At 47.8% G+C, this 20770-nt stretch overlaps 1 protein-coding gene across 8 annotated transcripts in view; it reads right to left on the minus strand.

Annotated features, from left to right (window-relative positions):
* Nucleotides 1-8216, minus strand: part of BRPF3 (bromodomain and PHD finger containing 3) — a 36855-nt gene extending 28639 nt beyond the window's left edge. For 5 of the 8 annotated variants that reach the window (XR_004968722.1, XM_036316346.1, XM_036316351.1 and 2 more), the window contains exons 1-3: nucleotides 8079-8216; nucleotides 3298-4753; nucleotides 413-569 (exon numbers count right to left, since the gene is read on the minus strand). Coding sequence is in view for 7 of the 8 variants with exons in the window: in XM_036316346.1 (XP_036172239.1) it covers nucleotides 413-569; nucleotides 3298-4748 (1608 nt within the window). In the remaining variant the exon portion in view is untranslated. Of the gene's footprint in view, nucleotides 1-412; nucleotides 570-3297; nucleotides 4775-5302; nucleotides 5491-8078 lie in introns of all 8 variants that reach the window. The other 3 variants (XM_036316347.1, XM_036316348.1, XM_036316349.1) reach the window with 3 other exon arrangements.
* Between the last annotated feature and the right edge of the window lie 12554 nt (nucleotides 8217-20770).

Below are 20770 nucleotides of genomic sequence, written 5' to 3' on the forward strand. Positions count from 1 at the left end.
ACAACTTAGGTGGTAAATTTGTGTATTTTCTATGAAACATTTTTTTGGCACATGGCAATCGTGTCTTGAGTAAAGTGTGCCTTTTCCTAATTCATGCAATTCAGTGCTGCCTGGCTCTCATTCATCCCACTTCTCCCTTTCTGCCATATCTAAAGGGTTTTCTCCACATACACAGAAAGCTGGGCTTGCTCTCCACTATCCCCTACAATTTGCTCCCAAGTCAAGCTTCTCCCATCCAGAAGGAGATGCTTCTGGTCTGAAGAGCTCTATAGTGCTGGAGGTCGTTCCTGGGATAGACCACCTAGAGGGGTGATCACATATAGGCAAAGGCTCCACAGAGGGTTGGGGGAAGGGGGAGCCCCGACCATCACTCCTTCTTCACTCTCCACCTCCAAATCACCATGTCACCTACCTGCTCGGCATTTCTTTGGGACTGCAGGTGGGAATGCAGGCGCCGAATGAGGGGGACACCGTTCCGTGCCTGCCGCTTCAACAGCCAATAGTTGTGAAGCCGCTGCATGAACTGGTTTTTCCTCTGAAAGGAGAGACCACTACAGATCTTGTTCAACCTTGAGTAGAGGCAAAGGGAAGTGACAGACAGGGTCAGTGAGCTGACCAGATTATACCCTCCTCTCCAGACCCTGGTTCATTTATGAACCTTATAAAGGAAGACAGAATAAAGTGGCCAAATGCCTCACCTCAGAGAAAGGCTTGAAAAGGACAGCAAAGTTAAGCAGCTCAGATTCACTTGACTTTCCACATCCTGCATTGCAATCCTGAACCTCTAAAACAACCCTCTTCTAGAAACCCTGTTTCCTGCAGTTATGGACTCCTGAGAAACAGGTCTGTGCCCCAATAACCCAGCCTTCTCTTGATAAAGGCAGCAAGAGAATAGGAACTTGAGTAAGCTACGAGCAATGTGGTCACTATTTCCTGTGGCAGAGGGTCTCACCAGACCAGGGAATAGTCCAGGGCCAAGCTGGAAGGAAAACCAGCAGGCTACTCCCAAATGCAACCCCTTGGAGTCATCTGACCTCTGGTTTTTTCATTAAAAACCTCAGCAGCCCCAAAATGTCTGATTTTGAACCAAAATATATATTTACATGGATCTAAGGTATACGAGGATGGAGAATCTGAAAACTTAGCCTTAGCCTTACGGTCGGGGTGTGTGAAAGGAAAGGAAAGAGGTAGGAAGGGAATTAATGAGAGCCTACAATCTCTATCCTAATGCCCATACTGAAAGGTGGGTTAACATTATTCCCAGGTTGTAAAAGATGGAAAGGCAGTCTAGGAACAGAGGCTGAATAAATTGTTAAAGTCACTAATGCAGCCAATAAGATGATGGAGCTGGGGTGGGATGTGAATCCATGATCTCTTGGCTATTCCATGCAGTGTTCCATACTGGTTATCTACCCGGTAAGCAAAAGGCCTCAGTGCTCCTGTGGTGTTTCCACTGCGTTTCTCTTCATCTCACTCCACTGAAAGGAAGATACGCATGGCTAAACAAGAAGGCAGACCCTAAGAAGAATGGGCATCTTGGACTGGACATAGCTCACCTGGGCCTTGCGCCTTTCCACAGTCAGACATTCTTGCCCCAAAGCGAAGCTTACAAAATCAGGGCCTAGGACTCTCCCCAAAGGACAGATCCCCCGCCAGTGCCCATGCCAAGCACACCTGCCCAGATGCAGGCAGCCCCCTCCCTCTAGAACCTCTTGGCCATGGAGGGTCCCAATAGCATTTGTGCAGATAGGAAAAAGAATAATAATAAAATAGCAGCAGCAGCCATTTATTGACAGCTTACTATTTGCCAGGCACTGTGCTAAGTGCTTTACTTGTATTATCTTATTTCTCACAACCCTATGAAGTAGTTTTACTTATAAATAAATACAAAAAATAAGTAGCTTGCCAAAGGTCACACAGGTAGTGACAGAAACAGGATTCAAATGTAGGTCTGTCTGGTCCTTAGCCAGCCTGCAAGACACATCTTAAGAGCAGACATGGCAAAAAGTCTAGCGCCAGGGCATAACACCGTATAGATGTGGACTAAGCATTCACCCACTCATCCTAGGCAACAGGGTAGCCTGAACAGGTCTCTGACTAGAAGATACATTTCCAAGTCGACGGAATTTCTAACTCAAGCCATGGCTTGCAACAAGAGCCTCTCCCTCCTGACCTTCCATGCTCTTGTGTCTTCTTTCCAAATGACAAGTCTAGTTGCCTGTTTCCCTTGTATAACTCATTCCCTCTACCCTCTAGTATTCCTTTATCCCTATTCTTCTCATCAAGTGAGAGAGGCAGCAGGTATAGAACCTACAGTTGAGCCCCAGTTGCGGTCCAGAGTCAGCCACTTTCCACCTGGTTCCAGCCCTTAGAACAGGACTTGGCATATAGTAAGTGCTCAATAAATATCTCAATGAATAAATAAAGGAGTGAACAACTTTACCTCCAGTGGCCGCGGTTTCTTCATCTGGGGGTGTGGGAGAAGGTGCAAGGACTACATTAGATGAACAATCGCCAGGATTCCTTCCTGCTCTAACATTGTATACTTATTTATGAATATCACTCTAGAGATGAGCCTCCGCTGGAAAATCTCCTGTCTCTAGTTCTCCGCCAACCTCCCGCCCCTCCAACAGTTCCAGAGACTTCTCCGATGGTGTAACAGGCACAGTGGTCTCCTGTACACTCAGCAGGCTTACACTCAGCTGAACCGAGTGATCCTAAATCTAAAAGCTTCTCAGGAGGAGGAGTAGCATGTACTCCCCACACCACCCCCACCCCCAGAAAATCCCTACCATTCCCAGGGCCAAGCTTTCTGGATAGCAGAAAACCATGCTGACCCTGCAATGGGAAGTAACTGGATCACTGTAGGGGTATTTAGAAACATTTGGGTGGGTTTGATGTTGTCACAAAGACCAGGCAATGAAGGAGGGGATTCTACTGGTATTTACAAAGACCACAGATGCTAAAATAAACACCTAGGAACGCATGGGACAGTCCTAATAAAGAATTTTCCTGTCCAAAGTGCCACTTGTGACCCTACTGAAAAATACTGCCTTAGACATCCTGTCACCTGAGCTTCTAAGCAACTTAATTGTTTGTCTCACCTTGAACCAAAGGAAACACGTTGTTCTGAGAACACAATCAAAACCACAAACCAGACTAGGTAAACCCAGGGCCCAAAGGAGAAATTTGAGGGCACAGAAGAGAACAGACGTTCATCGACAGTGCATGGGAAAGGCCACCACCAGCCCAAGAAGAAACCATTAGTCTCTAGGGCACCCTCCTGGGCAGGTTTACCTGTAAGAGGGTATCTGTGGGACGGTGACCAAGGGGACAATGGAGGGCATGTCTCGACCCACTTCCTCTGGTTCCTTCTTGATCTTTTGCTTCAAAGTCATCTTGTTCTTCTTAGACACTCCTTTGAGGGGGCCACCTACTACACCTTGGCCTTCATCTTCCTCCTCCTCTTCCACCTCTTCTTTGTCTTTCTCCTCCCCACAGCCTCCCTTCAGCCCTTCCTCATCCCGAGGCTCACCAAGTCTTCCAGGGGAGTCACCCTTCCTCCTAGCAGTGGCAGCACCTGGGGGTGAGTGGGCCTCACAGTAGGCAGTCTTGCGCACTGTGAAAGTGGTGCCATTTAGGCTGGTTTCGCGCATGGGCTCAATCTTCATGAAGAGCCCGGCCCGCTGTGCACACGTCACATGGAAGGCCGTGTAGCAGTTCACCTTTTGGCACTGGATGGCGGCACCCAGCCCCTTCTGCTTGCAGATGTAGCAGGTCAGTTTCCAGCGGGCAGGTGGGATGTTGTCAATGCCCTCAATGGGCTCCAGGAACACGGTGTTAGCAAAGCAGACTTCAGGGATCCAGATAGCACACACCACGTGGGCCCAGTGCCCGTCGCTGGTCTGTTTGAAGGCGCCACCTTTATTGGGGCAGAGGACACAATCCACAGGCCGGGAGGGAGACTGCAGGCAGCAGCGGCATAGCCACTGACCCTCGGGGATGTAGGGGACGCCGTAGCACTCCTGGTGTACAGCCAGGTTGCAGATGTCACAGAACAGAATGACGTTGCTATTGTGGCATTCGTCATCCAGGCACACACAGCAGAAAGCATCTTCGTCAATGAGTGACTGCTGGGCCCCACTGCTACGACTCTCCAAGTATGACTCCTTCTCAAGCCGGTCTACCAGCAGCTCAAAGGTGTCTGCCGACACCAAACTGTACCCATCTATTCGCCGTTTCTCATTCACCATGTCCAGCCAGGCAAGGTCCTCCTCATCCATGTCATACTCTACCTCTGCATCCAGGTCTTCAGGCGGTTTCTCAATGTAGCGGTAGTAGGCAGCAGGCAACGGGGGTGCTTCTGGCTGACTGCCTGAGTCCACCAAGCGGAAGCTGGGCTGCGGGAGGTGGAAGGATGTGCCGGATGCATGCTTGGAACAGGACTCCTTCTTCTTGCCCTTGGATGAGGATTTTTTGGACTTGCCAGGGAATTGAGGCTGCTCGCTGTTTTCCTTGTTACTATTACATTCAGTGATATCCTGGGCAGTCAGCTCATCCTCCGTGATGATCTTGAGTGGGTCATAGATGCTGATACGATGCAGGCGTCCATCAATGTCCACCTCAACAATCCGTTGGGCCTGGGCATATGTCAGGGTCTCCCGAGTAGGCGAGCACTTGAGACTGTAGGGGGATGGGGAACGCCGGCCCTCGGCATTCTGCCGTGACTTCTGGCGAGGCTTCCTCATGGCACCTGGGAAGAAAGGGGACAGGCCTAAGGAGAAAGCCCAGGAGACAGTGAAGAGGATGTAGTCATTCACCCTTCCATCCGACCAAGCGGCCACCAAGAAAGAGGACTGGATACTCCCTCTGTCTAAACACTCTGTCCCTCAGATGGCCCCATGGTTTACTCCTTCACCTCCTTCAAGTCTTTCCGAAAACATGACTGCTCAGTGAGACCTTCCCTGACCACTCTCTCTAAAACTGCAAATCCAGCCCTAGACAGTTTGGCTCAGTGGATAGAGCATCGGCCTGCAGACTGAAGGGTCCCAGGGTTCCATTCCAGTCAAGGGCACATGCCCGGGTTGGGGGCTCGATCCCCAGCAGGGGGTGTGCAGGAGGCAGCCAATCAATGATTCTCTGATCATTGACATTTCAATCTCCCTCTCCCTCTCCCTTTGTCTCTGAAATCAATAAAAATACATGCGTTTTAAATTGCAAATCCCTCTCTTCCACCACAATCTTTCATTCTGCTTTATTTTTCACCATCCCTCACCATCTTTTACTGTGCTATGGAATTTACCTCTTTATCATGTACGTCTGCTTCCTCCTACTAGAATGGAAGCTCCCTGAGGGGAGGGATTTTTGCCTGTCTTGTTCACTATAACCCCAGCACCAGGAATGGTGCCTGGCTCCTAAGTAAGCACTCAGTAACTGGTGAGTGAAAGGAGAAATCAGACGTGCACGATCCCTGTCTTCTAGAAGCTCTGTCTGATTGAAGGGACAGAAAAGTAAACAGGTCATTACAATGTAACATAAGGCTGTGGAACAGCTATCTATGGAAAAGGAGGGGGGGGAGGTTATAGCTTTAGAAAACAAGAACAGCATGCGTTTTCAAGCTCTGGACATGCACAGTCCCAGCAAAGGATCCAAAATGCACAGGTTTAGAACCCCTTTACTATGATCAGAAACCCTACCCAGGGATGAAGGAGTGGAGGCACATGAAATGTCTATCTCATGTAGCCTAAAGATTTCAAACTAGTCTTCAGGGTTTTATCTGCAAAAGGCGGCATTTGGGATGCACTGGCTAGTACACCTCTGAGCAGAAGCTCTGGGAGTGGCCCCAGGTGGCACTGAGTTGTAAACTGAACTACTGGGACCCTCATTAGACCTAAGACTAAGGTAACCGGGGGGCTATCGGAGGTAAACGCTCGATGCATTCTGTTTCAAAAGTCCCTCTCTCCCAAAACACTTCTATCCAGCCCACCCTTGTGTAGCCAAGAGAGGGACTGAAGTTTTCTACATCATTCTCTGGGAGGAGGGAACCATGCAGTTAGTGAGGCCATGGTAGCAGGAAAGATCTCTGGGGAGATGCTGCCTGGGGTGCGGGTGGGGACGTGAAAGGGTATGAACAGGGACAGGATTTCAAGGAGAAAGAGAGTTGGTCAGCTTGGTTGAAGGGTCCACCATCCTTATCTATAAAGCAGAGACGGTGACGGTGATGGTGATGATTAGCACACTTTTACAAACTGCAGGCCCTTTTACTTTTAATACTTCTCACAACCAGTCTGGGAGGCATTTTACAGATGGAGATAATATCTATCATAAAAGCTCAGGAAGATGTCACTCAACCCAACTGACAAAGCTACAAGTCAAACCCAGACCTCTGACCTGCTCTACTTATCCGACTAGGAGGCCCGAACCCGAGGCTCTAATCCTGCCCCTCGACGACCGGAAGTCAGTCGCTCGATCTCTCTGGGCCTCTATACGCCATCAGTAAGGCCAAATCAGTAACGTCTACCTCGAAAGGACTGCTATTTGTCAGTGAGGTATTAAGGTCGTCATTTACAAGGCCTTCTGCGCCCTAAGCCGGTTTGGCTCAGTGGACAGCGCGGAGGCCTGCGGACTGAAGGGTCCCGGGTCCGATACCAGTCAAGGGCACAGGCCCCGGTTGCGGCTGGATCCCCAGTAGGGGGCGTGCAGGAGGCAGCCGGTCAGTGATTCTCTCTCATCATTCATGGTTCTCTCTCTCCCCCTCTCCTTTTCTCTGAAATATATATTTTTAATAATAATAATAATAATAATAAATAATAATAATAATAATAATAATAGGCCTTCCAATCCCAAAGTGTGACTGAAACATTAAAAAAAACACAACGTGGCTGAGGAACAGGGCCAGGCAGGCACACATCCTCCTTGGAGCCAAAGCAAACCATCACCCCAGCAAAGCTGTCCGGGTTCCAGAGGCCCTTGGCCACCTCCTGCCTGACAAATGCCAGCCCCCGGGGCAGCCTGGGCCAGGAGCCCCGCTGATGGCCTCCCCTCACGGGCCTGGAGACCCCGAGGCGGGCGTGCACATCCACCTCAACGCCGCCCGCTTCAAAGTTTCAAGAGGCTGCGGCCCCTTGGATGCAGCTCTCCCCTCCCGCCCTCCCACCTCCGGGGCAGCTCAGGTGTCCCCTCGCCCCTCCCCGCCCCCCCCCCCAAGCAGTAAGTAGCTAAGGGGCCCTCTTCCGCCCACCCCAGCTTCTGGACACAGGGGCGGGCTCCAGAGGGAAAGGGCTGCTCTGAGGAACAAGAAACGCGTTTCGCCCACAAGGCGCTTACAGTCGATTTTTGGCGGGAGATTCTCATCCCACACAACCCTTTCCGCAACCACACCCCCAAATATCTCTAACACCTCAGAGGTCTTCTAGACACCCCGAGACCCCCGCTGGCCCACGTCACCCAGGTCCCAGAGAATGAGGAGTTTCTGCAAGTGGACTGTACGCCTGCGCCCCTCAGGAGGTACTCATGAGACGAGGACCGCAGCCTAGGCTCCCGCCCCGATACGGGGCCACCATTTCCAGAAGAAGCTGGACCCTTCGGAGGAGAAAAGAGGGGATACGATCACCTCCCCACAGAGCAGGGGGCGAGCGCGCCAGGCCGACTGACGCGAAGTGTGACCCTCGGACAGAAAGCTCGCACCCGGGAACCAGCGGGGCAGAGAGGCGAGCCCCCATTGGCCCCCTCGCCTGCCGCTCAGGGGAAACCGGAGCGCCCAGGGCCACTCAGGGGGCGGGACTCTCCGCAGGCCTGGCCAATTGGAGAGCGAGGCGGGGGCGGGGCCCGGGTGCTCCGCTTCCAGGGCCGGGGGAAAACAAGATGGCGGCTGCGGGAGGGGGTCCTCGCTTTTCTGCTACCCCCTCACCCGCCTCCCCCTGCCCCGCCGCCGCCCTCGCTCCGGGACAGGGCTTCGCCCGCCCGCGTCCAGCTCGGAAAGTCCCCCGCTTCCCTCCCCCACCCGCGCAGCCCCTGGTCCCCGTAGGCCCCGCCGCCCCCGCCCCCGCTCCGTCTGGCCCCGCTGCCGCCCCCATTACCTCAGCCACCGGCCCGGCCCCAACGTTCGGGGGATCCTGGGCGCGGGCTGGCCGGCCGTGGAGCAGGACGGCGCGGCCCGGGGAGCGGAGCGCGGCCTCCTCCCGCGCTGGCCTCCGCGGCCACAGCGTGCCCCCTCCCGGCCCGCGCTGGGGCCCCAGCCCGGCCGCCACCGCCGCTCCCGGGGGAGGAGGGGGAATGGAGCCGCCGCTGCCGCCGCCGCCACCGCCACGGAGCCCGGCCGAGGGGAGGGAGGGATCAGCCCCCAGGCAGGATCCGCCCCTCCGGCCTCCCCCCGCCACCTCCACCCCTTCCCTCGCTCCCTCCCCGGCTCCGCGGGCTCTCCCGCTGAACGGGAGCGAGAGCGCGAAAGAGGGGGAAACGGGAAAACATCCCCCCGCCCGTGTCGGGGGCGGCGCGGAGAGGCGCGCGGAGCCGCCGCCGCCACGGGGCCCCGTCCCCGGCGCGGCCTCACGGTGGCGGTGCGGGCGCGGCGGGGCGGGGACGGGGTCTGCGCCCGAGTCTCCCCGGCCCGGCCCGCGCGGGCGAGCCCGGCCCGGGAGCGGGGACTCCGGGGTGTCGCCGGGAACGACGGGGACCCCGGCCTCCAGTCGGCCTGCCCCTCCCCCCGTGCCCGCGGGGTGCTGGCTCCGCTTTGGGGCAACCGCCCCCCTCGCGGAGCTCGAGGCCCCTCCGAAGGTGAAGCCGGGGCGTCAGTCAAGTCCAAACTGGCGTGTAGTTTCCTGGGGCGCAGGTGCCCGCCCCCACCCCCCCGGGAAGTGGCCGGCCCCCCTCGGGCCGGGAGGACACCGGTCGAGCGATGTGGGTCCCCCCCTCGTCCCCCGCGGGGACGGCCAGGCCAGACCTGTGCGGGACAGGTGGGCGCCGGCTCCCCGCGGGGGCCCCCCTGCAGCAGGAGACCTGCCGTCGGGGGCCCCTCTCCCCGGTTTAAAGGAGCCAACCGGAAAGTTCGCGGGCCCCCGAGGGCGCCTGCAGCGCGCGCCCCTCGCGCCCGGCCGGGCTGGGAGGCGGTGCCGGGCGGTGCTGGGCGAGGGGCCGCTCGGCGCTCCCAGACGCGACCGCGCTGGCTTCCGTCGTGACCGTTTTGAGGAGCCGGCCCCCGTCGCCACCCCGTTTGGCCTGCAAGCCGGGAAGCTCACCGCCCGGGACCGCGGCCTCCGGCAGCAGCCCCCGCGGACAGCCCGTCGGTGCGCGCGGAGAGGAAGGGCATGTTGGGGAGTTTCTCCTCGGCCCGCGCGGAAGCGAGGCGCGCGCCCCTCCCGGCGGGTTCCGAGGGCCCCGGAGGCACCCTGTGGCGGGATGGGGTCTCGGGTCCCGTCCTCCCGGGGGTTGACCCGAACCGCGTGGCTCCTTTTGAAGTTTTGAGATGTCCATTACCCTAAGGAATGTGGGCCCATCGTGTTTCTTATTTGATAAAAGGAAACTCGTTTGTATTACAAAGATGTGCTCCTGATTAGGTAGGTGGTTGCACCTCCTGGCGAAGTGATAGCCCGAAGGCTTAGGTTAACCAATTTTTTTTTTTTTTTACAAAAGGGAGTGGCTTGAGCAGCTAAGCCAGGGCCAGGCAGTGTTTTGAAAACTGAAGAATACTGTGAATTAATGTCCTGTGTTCCGAGGCCAAGGGGGATCATCATTGGGAGAGAAGGTGTGGAAGGAAAGAGGATTAATTGTGAAGGAAAAGCCCTAGAAGCAAGAGAACATTACAATTACTTTTAAGAAAGAAAACTGAAGACTAGTGCAAACAAGGGTACTGAATTTGATTTCTTATTCTTTTACAATGTGAAATATATAACCATTTATACAGATGGTTAGTAACTTATTTTCTTGATGGGTTTTCTCAAATTGTATTTAACACAATTCCATTTGTGTGATTGGGGGCTATATTTTTCCACTAAAATTAATAAATAACCTTGAGAAAAATGCATTGGTTTCCATTTGTAACAGTAAGTAAAGTAATTATTTTAATGCTGTTGTAAAAGCATCAAGTTAACCTAATACATATAATTTCTAGGTTTTTCTATTCAAAGGTTTCATAGAAAGACATTCAACCTGAGTATTTCTCTTCCATTTCCAAGTTCCACTTTCTTAGTTTAACATTACAGTTGTCCTCACTTTTACTTTTGACATTTGGGATTGTTTTTAATAGTGTAACTGCACAAATAACCAGTTCACTGTGATGTAATCCTAAGTGTAAAGTGGGACAATTACGTTATTAAAAACAAATTTGGAACATATCAAAAATCCCAGAGGCACTAAATTTAACACACTTTCATCTTTATCTATTTGAAAGAGTTTAAATTCACCAGTCCCTGGCCTTTCCATTAAGCCATACGATAATTAAGTTCAATGAACAGAGGCAGTGACCTTTGATTCCAAATAGTAGTTTTAAAATCCTGCATTTCTAAGTAGAAACTAACTTAATTGGAGTAGGAGAATGTTTTGCCATTTAGAACTAAAAGTGGAAACGTGAATACAAAAAGTACCACCCACCCCACCACCCATTTAAAAAATGTATTATTATTATTATTAGCATCTCAGGATATCTTTGTCAATACTTTGCTATTACCTTAGTTTACCAAGGCAAGAAACCTCTGAGGGGTCAGTTGCGGGACAGTTGGCTCAAGTTTTCTGGGGGGGAAAACACACACACACAAAAACCCTCCTAGAGCTAGATGATCCAGCATGAGCAGAGAAACACCATTAAAGGTAGATTCAGGGAGCAGTGGGTAACCCCATTTGATCCTCTCTCCTACCCCCCGCAAATGGGAGATGTGAGAGAAAAGCCTGAAACAGTAAAATCAGAGCACGGGCTGTTGGGGAGGGAACTGGAAGCAAAGGGACAGTCACTGATGATTTGGGAACAGGGAAATGATTAGCGCCTTGCTCTGAGATCTAGTCAGGCTAGAGCGCGTGGTGGTACCGCATGGTTAATATCCATCTAGCATGGCTTGCATTATCCTCTTTGGACTTGTATTCTAGCTAGAACATACCACAAGCCTGAAAGTAAATAGTGGCAAGTGTAAATTATTCAACCCCGAGTTGAAGTCTTTTCATTTCAACTGTTAATTAGCATTTCCATTAAATCCTAAACTCAGTCATGTGTGAAGCTACACGATAAAATATGTTATTTTTGTGTTTTATCAAAAGAACTGACCTTCTCAGTAGCCATCTATTTGGTATAATTTGACTAAAGAGAGAAAAAATACACAAAAAGACTAGCACTTCCCAAAACAGAACTTGCATTTTAACAAGATTCCTGTAGGTGATTCATAGGTATGATGGTTAATTTTACGTGCCAACTTGACTGGCCTAGGTCACCATGGTTGGCAAACTGCGGCTCGAGAGCCACATGCGGCTCTTTGGCCCCCTGAGTGTGGCTCTTCCAAGCCTTAGGAGTACCCTAATTAAGTTAATAACAATGTACCTACCTATATAGTTTAAGTTTAAAAAATTTGGCTCTCAAAAGAAATTTCATTCATTGTGCAGTTGATATTTGGCTCTGTTGACTAATGAGTTTGCCGACCACTGGCCTAGGAGTTACCCAGATAGCTAGTGAAACATTTCTGGGTGTGTCTCTGAGGGTGTTTCAGGAAGAGATGAGCATTTGCAAGGGTAAATGGAGTAAAGAAGATGGCTCTCATCAATGTGCACCATTCAATCCGTTGAGGGCCTGAGTAGGACAAAAAGTAGAAGAGGGTTGAATTTGCTCTCTGAGCAGCGACATCCATCTCCTGCTCTTGGACACTGGTGTGTCTGGTTCCCAGGCCTTTAGACTTGGACTGAATTATACCACCTCCTTTCCTGGTCCTCCAGCGAGCAGACAACAGGCCGTAGGACTTCCTGGCCTCCATGATTGCTTGAATCAATTCCGATAATAAATATCTGCATTATAGATATAATGAAGATTGAGAGATAAATGAATGCTCAATCTACACATTTTATCTATAACAGATGTTTCTTGGAAGAACCCTGCTTATTAAAGTTAGGAAGTGGTGGATTAGAGGATAATTAGAGAATTCCAGGATTAATGTGTTTTAAGATCCTTGCATTGTCTGGGAAAAGGGTAAAGTTCTAGGGATAACAGTAGCTTTAGGTTAGTCAAGAATACCTGTTGTAACATAATCTGTGATTCCATTTCTATGAAATTCATGAAAATGCAAACTATAGTGACAGAAAACAGATTGGTGATTGTCTGGAGGTGTGGAGGAGAGGACTGACTGAAGGGGCATGGGAAACTTTTTGGATGATGGAAAAATTTTGTCGGTTTTGCTATGGAGAAGCAAAGGTATATACATTTGTCAAAAGTAATTGAAGTACTGCATAGCTGTAATTTGTTCTACATAAATTATACCACAGTTAAGTTGATAAAGAGAGCATACCTATTATAATCTTTATTTTTTAAATATATTTTTATTGATTTCAGAGAGGAAGGGAGAGAGAGATAGAAACATCAATGATGACAGAGAATCATTGATCAGCTGCCTCCTGCACGCCCCCTACTGGGGATCGAGCCTGCAACCCCAGCATGTGTCCTTGATTGGAATCGAACCCAGGACCTTTCGGTCTGCAGGCCAATGCTCTAGTCACTGAACCAAACCAGCTAGGGCAGTAAATTTTAGACTGATCATTAAGAGAACAAACAAAAAAAAAGGATATTTCACAAACAGAGGAAAAAGGAATAATAAGCCAGAAGACAAGAGAAAAAAGGAACATAGTAAAGGTAGAACAAATAAGCAATGAAATGATGGCAGGTTTAAACTCAATCTACATGCTACACTGTAGTAGTCTATAATGAGAGAGACATTTCTGGAAAAGTATGATGATAGATGGCTAAAATGTGTGGACTAAGCATGCATTTATCCCCTAAACTTCACTCATATGTTAGTAAAGGATTAAAAAGCACAAGATAAAATTCATAAGAACAAAGAGAATGGGGCAAAGAAAATAGCAGATGAGATTTGTCCAATTTTGGAGAATGGAAGTTGATGGATGAACAAATCAGAGAAAATTAAACAAGCCTGCAAAAAGACCAGCTTAGAAATAGGAGGCTGCAGGTACTTCTCTAAAGGAGGTGAGGAATGGAGAATAGACCTTGAAAGTTGGATTGGCTGAAATATCTGTAAAAAGGACAGTTGGATCTCGTCAGATCTCCTCATTTAATAATATGTACATAGAAGATGAAAATATTAAGACAGGCAATTATGAATTCCAGGAAATATAATAACTCAGAAAAAAGAAGTGTAATTTCAGTTGAACCTATGTGGCTCATTTGGAAACATCTATTTTTCATTATAATCATAACTAGTGGCCCAGTGCATGGATTGGTGCACATTGAAAGGAAATTAATTAGAAGGTAGCCGGCCGGACATGCCCTGGAGCCAACACTCTATTCACTGAGCCAAACCAACGGCCCCAGCAACAACATAACCCACGGCTGGGCCGAAGGTGGAATCATGCAGCCCCGCAAGAAATCGGGCTCCCTCCTCTCTGGTTCTGGGGTGCATCACCCAAGAACCGCCGTTGCCAAGTCACCACAGCTCAGCAGCTCCTGTGTGGAGCATCTGCCCCCTGGTGGTCAGTGCGCATCATGCTTACCGGCCGGTCGGATGGTTGGCCGGTCGGACGGTCGCTTAGCCTTTTATATATAGAGATAATGAAAAAATAGAGATTTAACTAAAAATTATGATAAAACAATATTGAGAATATGAGGTGAGTTGTGGCCAATATAAATTAAATCATTATAGTTGAAGGAAAGTAGATGATAGATAAAACTGAAAAATACAAAACTAACAGTAAAAGCACATTATTTAGAAATAAAAGATAAACGCTAGAAGAAACTACTCAAGAGTTTGAAATAGTTACTTTTGGACTGGGGAGCTGAGGTGGGATGAAGCAGGGGATCTCTGGTTATATATTTCTAAGCCTCATGGTTTTATTGATTTTTTAAGACTGTAATGCAGGGGTCCTCAAACTTTTTAAACAGGGGGCCAGTTCACTGTCCCTCAGACCGTTGGAGGGCCAGACTATAGTTTAAAAAGAAACCATGAACAAATTCCTATGCACACTGCACATATCTTATTTTGAAGTAAAAAAACAAAACGGGAACAAATACAATATTTATATTTGCATGTGGCCTGCGGGCCATAGTTTGAGGACCCCTGCTGTAATTCTATAAAAGTTAACATGAAAACTAAAGTGAAAAGGTGTTATTCCAGAACTAAGGGAATGAAAAGTGGCTATGATAAATCAGCTCTCCAGTTCAACGTGGCAGAAAGAATGCAGCTAATGCAGAGAAGGATGGACACAGCCGACCTGACTGCTAGCCTTGGAAATGCCTGCTTGCAAGGTTGGCCTGGCGGTGGTATCTGGGAACCTGACTTTCAAGAAGGTTCTCACCAGCTGGTAAAAGTGGCTCATTGTGCCTAAACTATTTGTGCAGATGCTGTGGTTGATGCTGACCATTATGCCTTCCTTCTGGAAGGGTGGATGTGAGTCCACAGTAGGCAGAGGGTGACCATGTAACCAGCCCCCAATAAAACCCTGAGCACAATTTCTAATGAGCTTCTCTGGTACGCACTGGGCATGTGTTGTTGCATCTCATTGCTGAGGGAATTGTGTGTCCTGCATGACTCCACCGGGAGAGGACTCATGGGAGCTTGGGCCTGGTTTCCTCCAGACTTCACCCTATGTGCCTTTTCTCTTTGCCGATTTTGTTCTGTTTTCTTTCGCTGTAATAAGTCATAGCAATAAACATGGCTGCATGCTGAGTCCTGTGATTCCTTCTAGGGAATCATTGAATTTGGGGGTGATCTTGAGGAGCCCTGACACTTTACCTCAAATATTTCATTAAAATAGTAGTGTAATTACAGAATGTGTGTTTGCAAGCAACAAAACCCAATTCCAGCTGTCTTAGGCAAAAAGAGAATTTATTGGAAGGGTTTAAGGAGGGCTCATAGATTGATAGGAGACTGGAGGAGCAAGCTAGAAATCAAATATAACGTAGCCAGGTCGTTGCCACTAGAGCCTGTATTGTAAAGAGTATCTTAAAATGTTTTAGTTGCTAGTATTGGAAATATAATTTATTGTTGTAATTCATCTTATATTTAGCCAACATGCTAAGCTTTCTTATTATTTCTAATAATTGTGTAGGTTTTTAAGGGTTTTATCTGTAGATAATTATATTATTTGTGAATAATAGTTTTTATATTCCCTTTTTCTTTTTTTTAGAGAGAGAGGAAGGGAGAGAGACAGAGATATAGAAACATCAATGAGAGAGAAACATCACTGATAGGCTGCCTCCTGCATGCCCCCTACAGGGAATGTAGAACCCAACCCAGGCATGTGCCCTGACCAGGAATCAAACTGCGACTTCCTGGTTCATGGGTCCATGCTCAACCACTGAGCACACCAGCAGGCTGATCTTCTATTTCCAAACATTAGACCCCTCCCTCCTCACCTCTCTCTCTCTCTCATCTGAGCAAGAAAGAAGTAGATGTAGTAGCCATCCTTGTCTTATTAGTTTAAAGGGAATCCTGACATTTCCCTATTAAGAATGATGCTTGCTGTAGGAGTATTTAGTCAGCCTTTAACAGATTAAGAATGATCATTTCTATTCAAGCTCTGCTATAAGTTGTTTTATCATGATTAGTGTTGAATTGTATCAATTGCTTTTTCTGCATCTATTAAGGTGATAATTGATTTTCTTCTTTACTGTCAGAGAATTGGTTCTCTAATATTAAACCATTCTTGTATCCCTGGAATTAGCCTGACTTTGTCATGATTTATTGCCTCTTTTATACATCACTGATTTGGTTTGCTAATACTTTAATATATTTGCATTGAAGTTCACAAATGAGATTGACTGTAATTTGATTGTTTTGGGAATTAAATTCTAATCCTATATAATAAAAGACTAATATGCAAATTGTCCCCTCAACCAGGAGTTCAACCAGGGGGCAGGGCTGGCCCGCCAATCACTGGCGGCCCCTCTCTCTGGCCGGACCCCACTTGTGCACGAATTCATGTACTGGGCCTCTAGTCTCATATAATGAGTTAAGAACATTTCCTCTTTTTCTATTTTCTGGAAGAATTTGTATGAGATTGAAATAAACTTTCTTGAAAAGTTGGTAGAAGTCACCTAATAAATTATTTAATCCTGATGATTTCTTTGTAAGAAATTTTAACTATCTTCAGTTTCTTTAATGAGCATAGGATTATATGAGATCTTTATTTATTGAGTTGTATTTTTCTAGGATCTGTTCATCTAAGTTTTGTAAAATATTATCCTTTAAATCTCTGCTGCATCTGTAATGTCCTCCTTTGCATGACTAATATATTTTTTTCTCACTCTTTTCTCTTCCCTCTCCCCTCACCCCTGTCAATTTGATTAGTCTACCCCCAGATAACCCGTTTATTTTTTTTGTTGATCTCTATTCTATTTTCTTGATTGTTGTTCTAATAATTTTTATCTGCTTCCTTACACTATTGGTGAGTTTATTCTATTATTTTTCTAGCTTAAGTTGGGTGCTTGGTTCTTTAATTTTAGCCTTTCTTTATTTCTAATATAAGCCTTTAAGTCTATAAGTTTACACTGCATTACCACTATTGTTTGTTTCTCAAGTCTTTTTATTTATTTATTTATTTTTTTAATTAAATCTTTATTGTTCAGATTATTACATTTGTTCCTCTTTTTTTCCCCCCATAACTCCCCTCCTCCCAGTTCCCGCCCCACCCTCCGCCCTCACTCCCCACCCACTGTCCTCATCCATAGGTGCACGATTTTTGTCCAGTCTCTTCCCACATCTCCCACACCCCTTTCCCCCCCAGGAATAGTCAGTCCATTCCCTTTCTATGTCCCTGATTCTATTATAATCAACAGTTCATTCTGTTCATCAGATTATTTATTCACTTGATTCTTAGATTCACTTGTTGATAGATGCATATTTGTTGTTCATAATTTGTATCTTTACCTTTTTCTTCCTCTTCCTCTTCTTAAAGGATACCTTTCAGCATTTCATATAATCCTGGTTTGGTGGTGATGAACTCCTTTAGCTTTTCCTTATCTGTGAAGCTCTTTATCTGACCTTCAATTCTGAATGATAGCTTTGCTGGATAAAGTAATCTTGGTTGTAGGTTCTTGGTATTCATCACTTTGAATATTTCTTGCCACTCCCTTCTGGCCTGCAAAGTTTCTGTTGAGAAATCAGCTGACAGTAGTATGGGTATTCCCTTGTAGGTAACTGAGTTTCTTTCTCTTGCTGTTTTTAAGATTCTCTCTTTATCTTTTGCTCTTGGCATTTTAATTATGATGTGTCTTGGTGTGGTCCTCTTTGGATTCCTTTTGTTTGGGGTTCTCCGCGCTTCTTGGACCTGTAAGTCCATTTCTTTCACCAGGTGAGGGAAGTTTTCTGTCATTATTTCTTCAAATAGGTTTTCAATATCTTGCTCTCTCTCATCTTCTGGCACCCCTATAATTCTGATGTTGGTATGCTTGAAGCTGTCCCAGAGGCTCCTTACACTATCCTCGCATTTTTGGATTCTTTTTTCATTTTGCTTTTCCGGTTGGGTGTTTTTTGCTTCCTCGCATTTCAAATCATTGACTTGATTCTTGCGCTCCTCTGGTCTGCTGTCGGGAGTCTGTATAATATTCGTTATTTCAGTCCGTGTATGCTTAATTTCTAGTTGGTTCCCCAATATAAGATCGAGGGTCTCATTAGTTTTCTTGTAGATCTCATTAAGTTTATCGGCGGCTTCTAAACAGTTCTTGAGAGACCTTAAAAGTGTGGTTCTGAACTCTATATCTTCCATTGACAATTTTGTCCTGTTTCTTTGTCTCCGCATTTTGTTATGCTTCCTTGGTGCACCCCCTAGTGGTCTTTGTTCGCAGTCTTATAGTTAAATCTTGATTGTTGTAGCTAATTCCAGGGAGGGTTTGACCTCCAGGCCAAGTGGCTATGAGAATCAGCTGTGTCAGCAGTGAGAGAACTTCTGTCCTCTAGGGAGGTGCTAATCTAGCCTTTGCCTGAGGCTATTCGGCAAATGCCTCTGTGCAGGGCTTGGGCGGGGCGGGTCGAACAGGATCAACAGGGTGGGCCGGAGAGAGCAGTTATGGCGGCTCTCAGTCCTGTCCCCAGGGACTCTGCCTCTCTGAGTCCCAGCACCCGCTGCAAAGCTCAGAGAGAAAGCTGCACTCGCTCTGACCGAAGCCAGACAGTCCCGCTTCTCCCATTTGAGTCTGGGTCCCTAAAGACTCGCCCGGATCTGGAGCTCAGAGTCTGCGACTCCCTCCCGATTGAAAACGCCAACCGCTCCGCGCACTCCGCACCTCAGAATTTGACTTCAGCACTGCGCCTCCTCTGAGTGTCCGTATGCGTTTCTCTTTCCTCCTAGTTGTAGGACTTCCACTCAGCCAGCGTTCCTGTTGTTCTGGGTGATGTCCCTTCCGTTTTTTGGTTTCACTTTTGAAGTAGTTGTTCAAAGCAGCAAACTCTGGCGTTAACCTATGCCGCCATCTTGGTTCTCCTCCTCTCAAGTCTTGATGCATAGTTATTATTATTGCTCAGTTCTAAATTTTTTTTTACTTCTATTATGATTATCTTGTTGCTTTTGAAGTGTGTTTATTTATTTTTAATTTTGAGATAATGTAGATTCACATGCAGTTGTAAGAAATAATAAAAAGGGATTTTATGTACACTTTATCCAGTTTCCCCTAGTAGTAACATCTTGCAAAATGATAGAAAATATTACAGCCAGGATATTGACATTGAAGAGAATTCAACTATTCATCTGACTGAGGATCCCTTATATATGATGAATCACTTCTGTTGCTTTCAAGATTCTCTCTTTGTCCTTAGCTTTTTTGTGTGTGTGTATGTGTACAAAGCCTTTTTTTTAAATTGAGGTTTCTCATTAAACATGGTCATGATAATTTCCTACCTGCTTGCCTGGGGTTTCTCTGTGATGGGGAGGCTAGGATGGGGGCAGAGCTGGGCTCGGGAGGTGGGAGGGCTGTCTAGTTTCACCACAGGGCTCAGCTTACTGTCAGGCACAAATCGCAAAGTTAAGGAAGGAATGGAGAAGGATCCTTCCCCTCCAACACTCATCTGATGCACCCGCCAAACCAAATAACCACCTGGACCCTGGAATCCTGCCAAGCCTGGGAGCCTTGGCTCATGCCGACACCACTCAGTGTCGTCATCCTGCCCATTCCCGCGGCAGGAACGGCGGTGGGCCCGGAACTGTTCCTAGGCGCCCCCTTATGTGCTCAGCGGCACTGGGTGGGGAAACTGAGGCACAGGCACCTCAGGCCTCCTCCCAGCCTCCAGGCCTCACTTCCTTTCTCCTCCACTGGACAGAGTGCCAGTCCCAGCTGTGAGAATGGGAAGGCCACCGCCTGCGTCAGAGCCTCTGTTGCTATTTCCATCTGTGAGCATGTCCCTAGGTATCTCCATTTGGGAAGCAGCCTGGAAGAGAAGCTTTGGGGTCTGGGTTCCTTTAAGAGACTCACGGGCACGCGCCCGGGCCTTTTGTTGGGGCGGCGGCAGCGCGCGCGTCAGCGTCAACCCCGCTCATGCGCACCGAGGGCGGCCTGGTGGTCGTCGGTGTCCTTAGCTGTTGACAGTTTGTTTATGATGTGTCGAGGTATGGATCTCCTTGAGTTTATCTTATTTGGAGTGTGTTGAGCTTCTTGAGTGTATAGGTTAATGGTTTTCACCCAATTTGGGAGATTTTTGGCCATTATTTCTTCAAATATTCTCTTTATTCCTTTCTCTCCTCTCCTTCTGGGACTTCCATTATGTATGTTGGTACACTTCACAGTGTTCCACAGGTCTCTAAGGCTCTGTTCATTTTCTTTTCTGTTTTATAGAAAACCTGTAGTCATTTTCAAGGTCCACTATTTCTTCTTTTTAATTGGGTCAAGTTTCTAAACTTTCTAAATCTTCATTTTCCGGCTAATGAAGAGAAAATAGGATTCCACCAAGTCTTCTATCTACCTACTCTAGGATTTCTGTGAGGATCAAATGAAATGAGGCACGTGAAAATGCTTCACAGACATTTGGTTAAAGTGTAAAATGTTTGTACCTGGCTATAAAGCAAGTCATGTTCCTGGGCTGAAGAAACTGCAAAGAGGCTAGTTGCTAGGGAGAGGAAGCTGGGCGTTGCTACGTGATGTCATTACCTGGCGCCCACAGTGACCATTTCCCGGCTGGGCTGTAGGCCACATTTTGCACCATGGGGTCTCGGCAGTGTTGGCTGCAATTTGGTGGGGTGTTGCTCTGGGGTGATGGCAGGGCCTGTGTCCCACTGGGGGAAGCCAAGTGTTGCTTTGTGGGCATCAGGTCCACAGTGCCGTTTCTTTGTAAATGGCCAGTGCTCATCACCGCAGCTCCTGCGATGAGCATCTGCCCCCTGGTGGTCAGTGCCTGTCATAGCGACCGATCGTATGGTTGGAGGGACAATTAGCATATTAGCCTTTTATAGATATAGATCTCTTTACTGATATTCTTTATTTGATGAGACATTCTCATACTTTTAGTTATTTAGACATGATTTCCTTCAGTTCTGTTAAATAACAACAATTCAACTAAGTATACTGAAAGATTAAATTGGCTTTATTCAATGATACATAAATTAGGCATCATCCCACCTAGCAAATAGAAAAGTGCCCCTAAGG

The sequence above is a fragment of the Myotis myotis genome, unplaced genomic scaffold, assembly GCF_014108235.1.
Source record: "Myotis myotis isolate mMyoMyo1 unplaced genomic scaffold, mMyoMyo1.p scaffold_m19_p_7, whole genome shotgun sequence".
Classification (NCBI taxonomy): Eukaryota; Metazoa; Chordata; class Mammalia; order Chiroptera; family Vespertilionidae; genus Myotis; species Myotis myotis.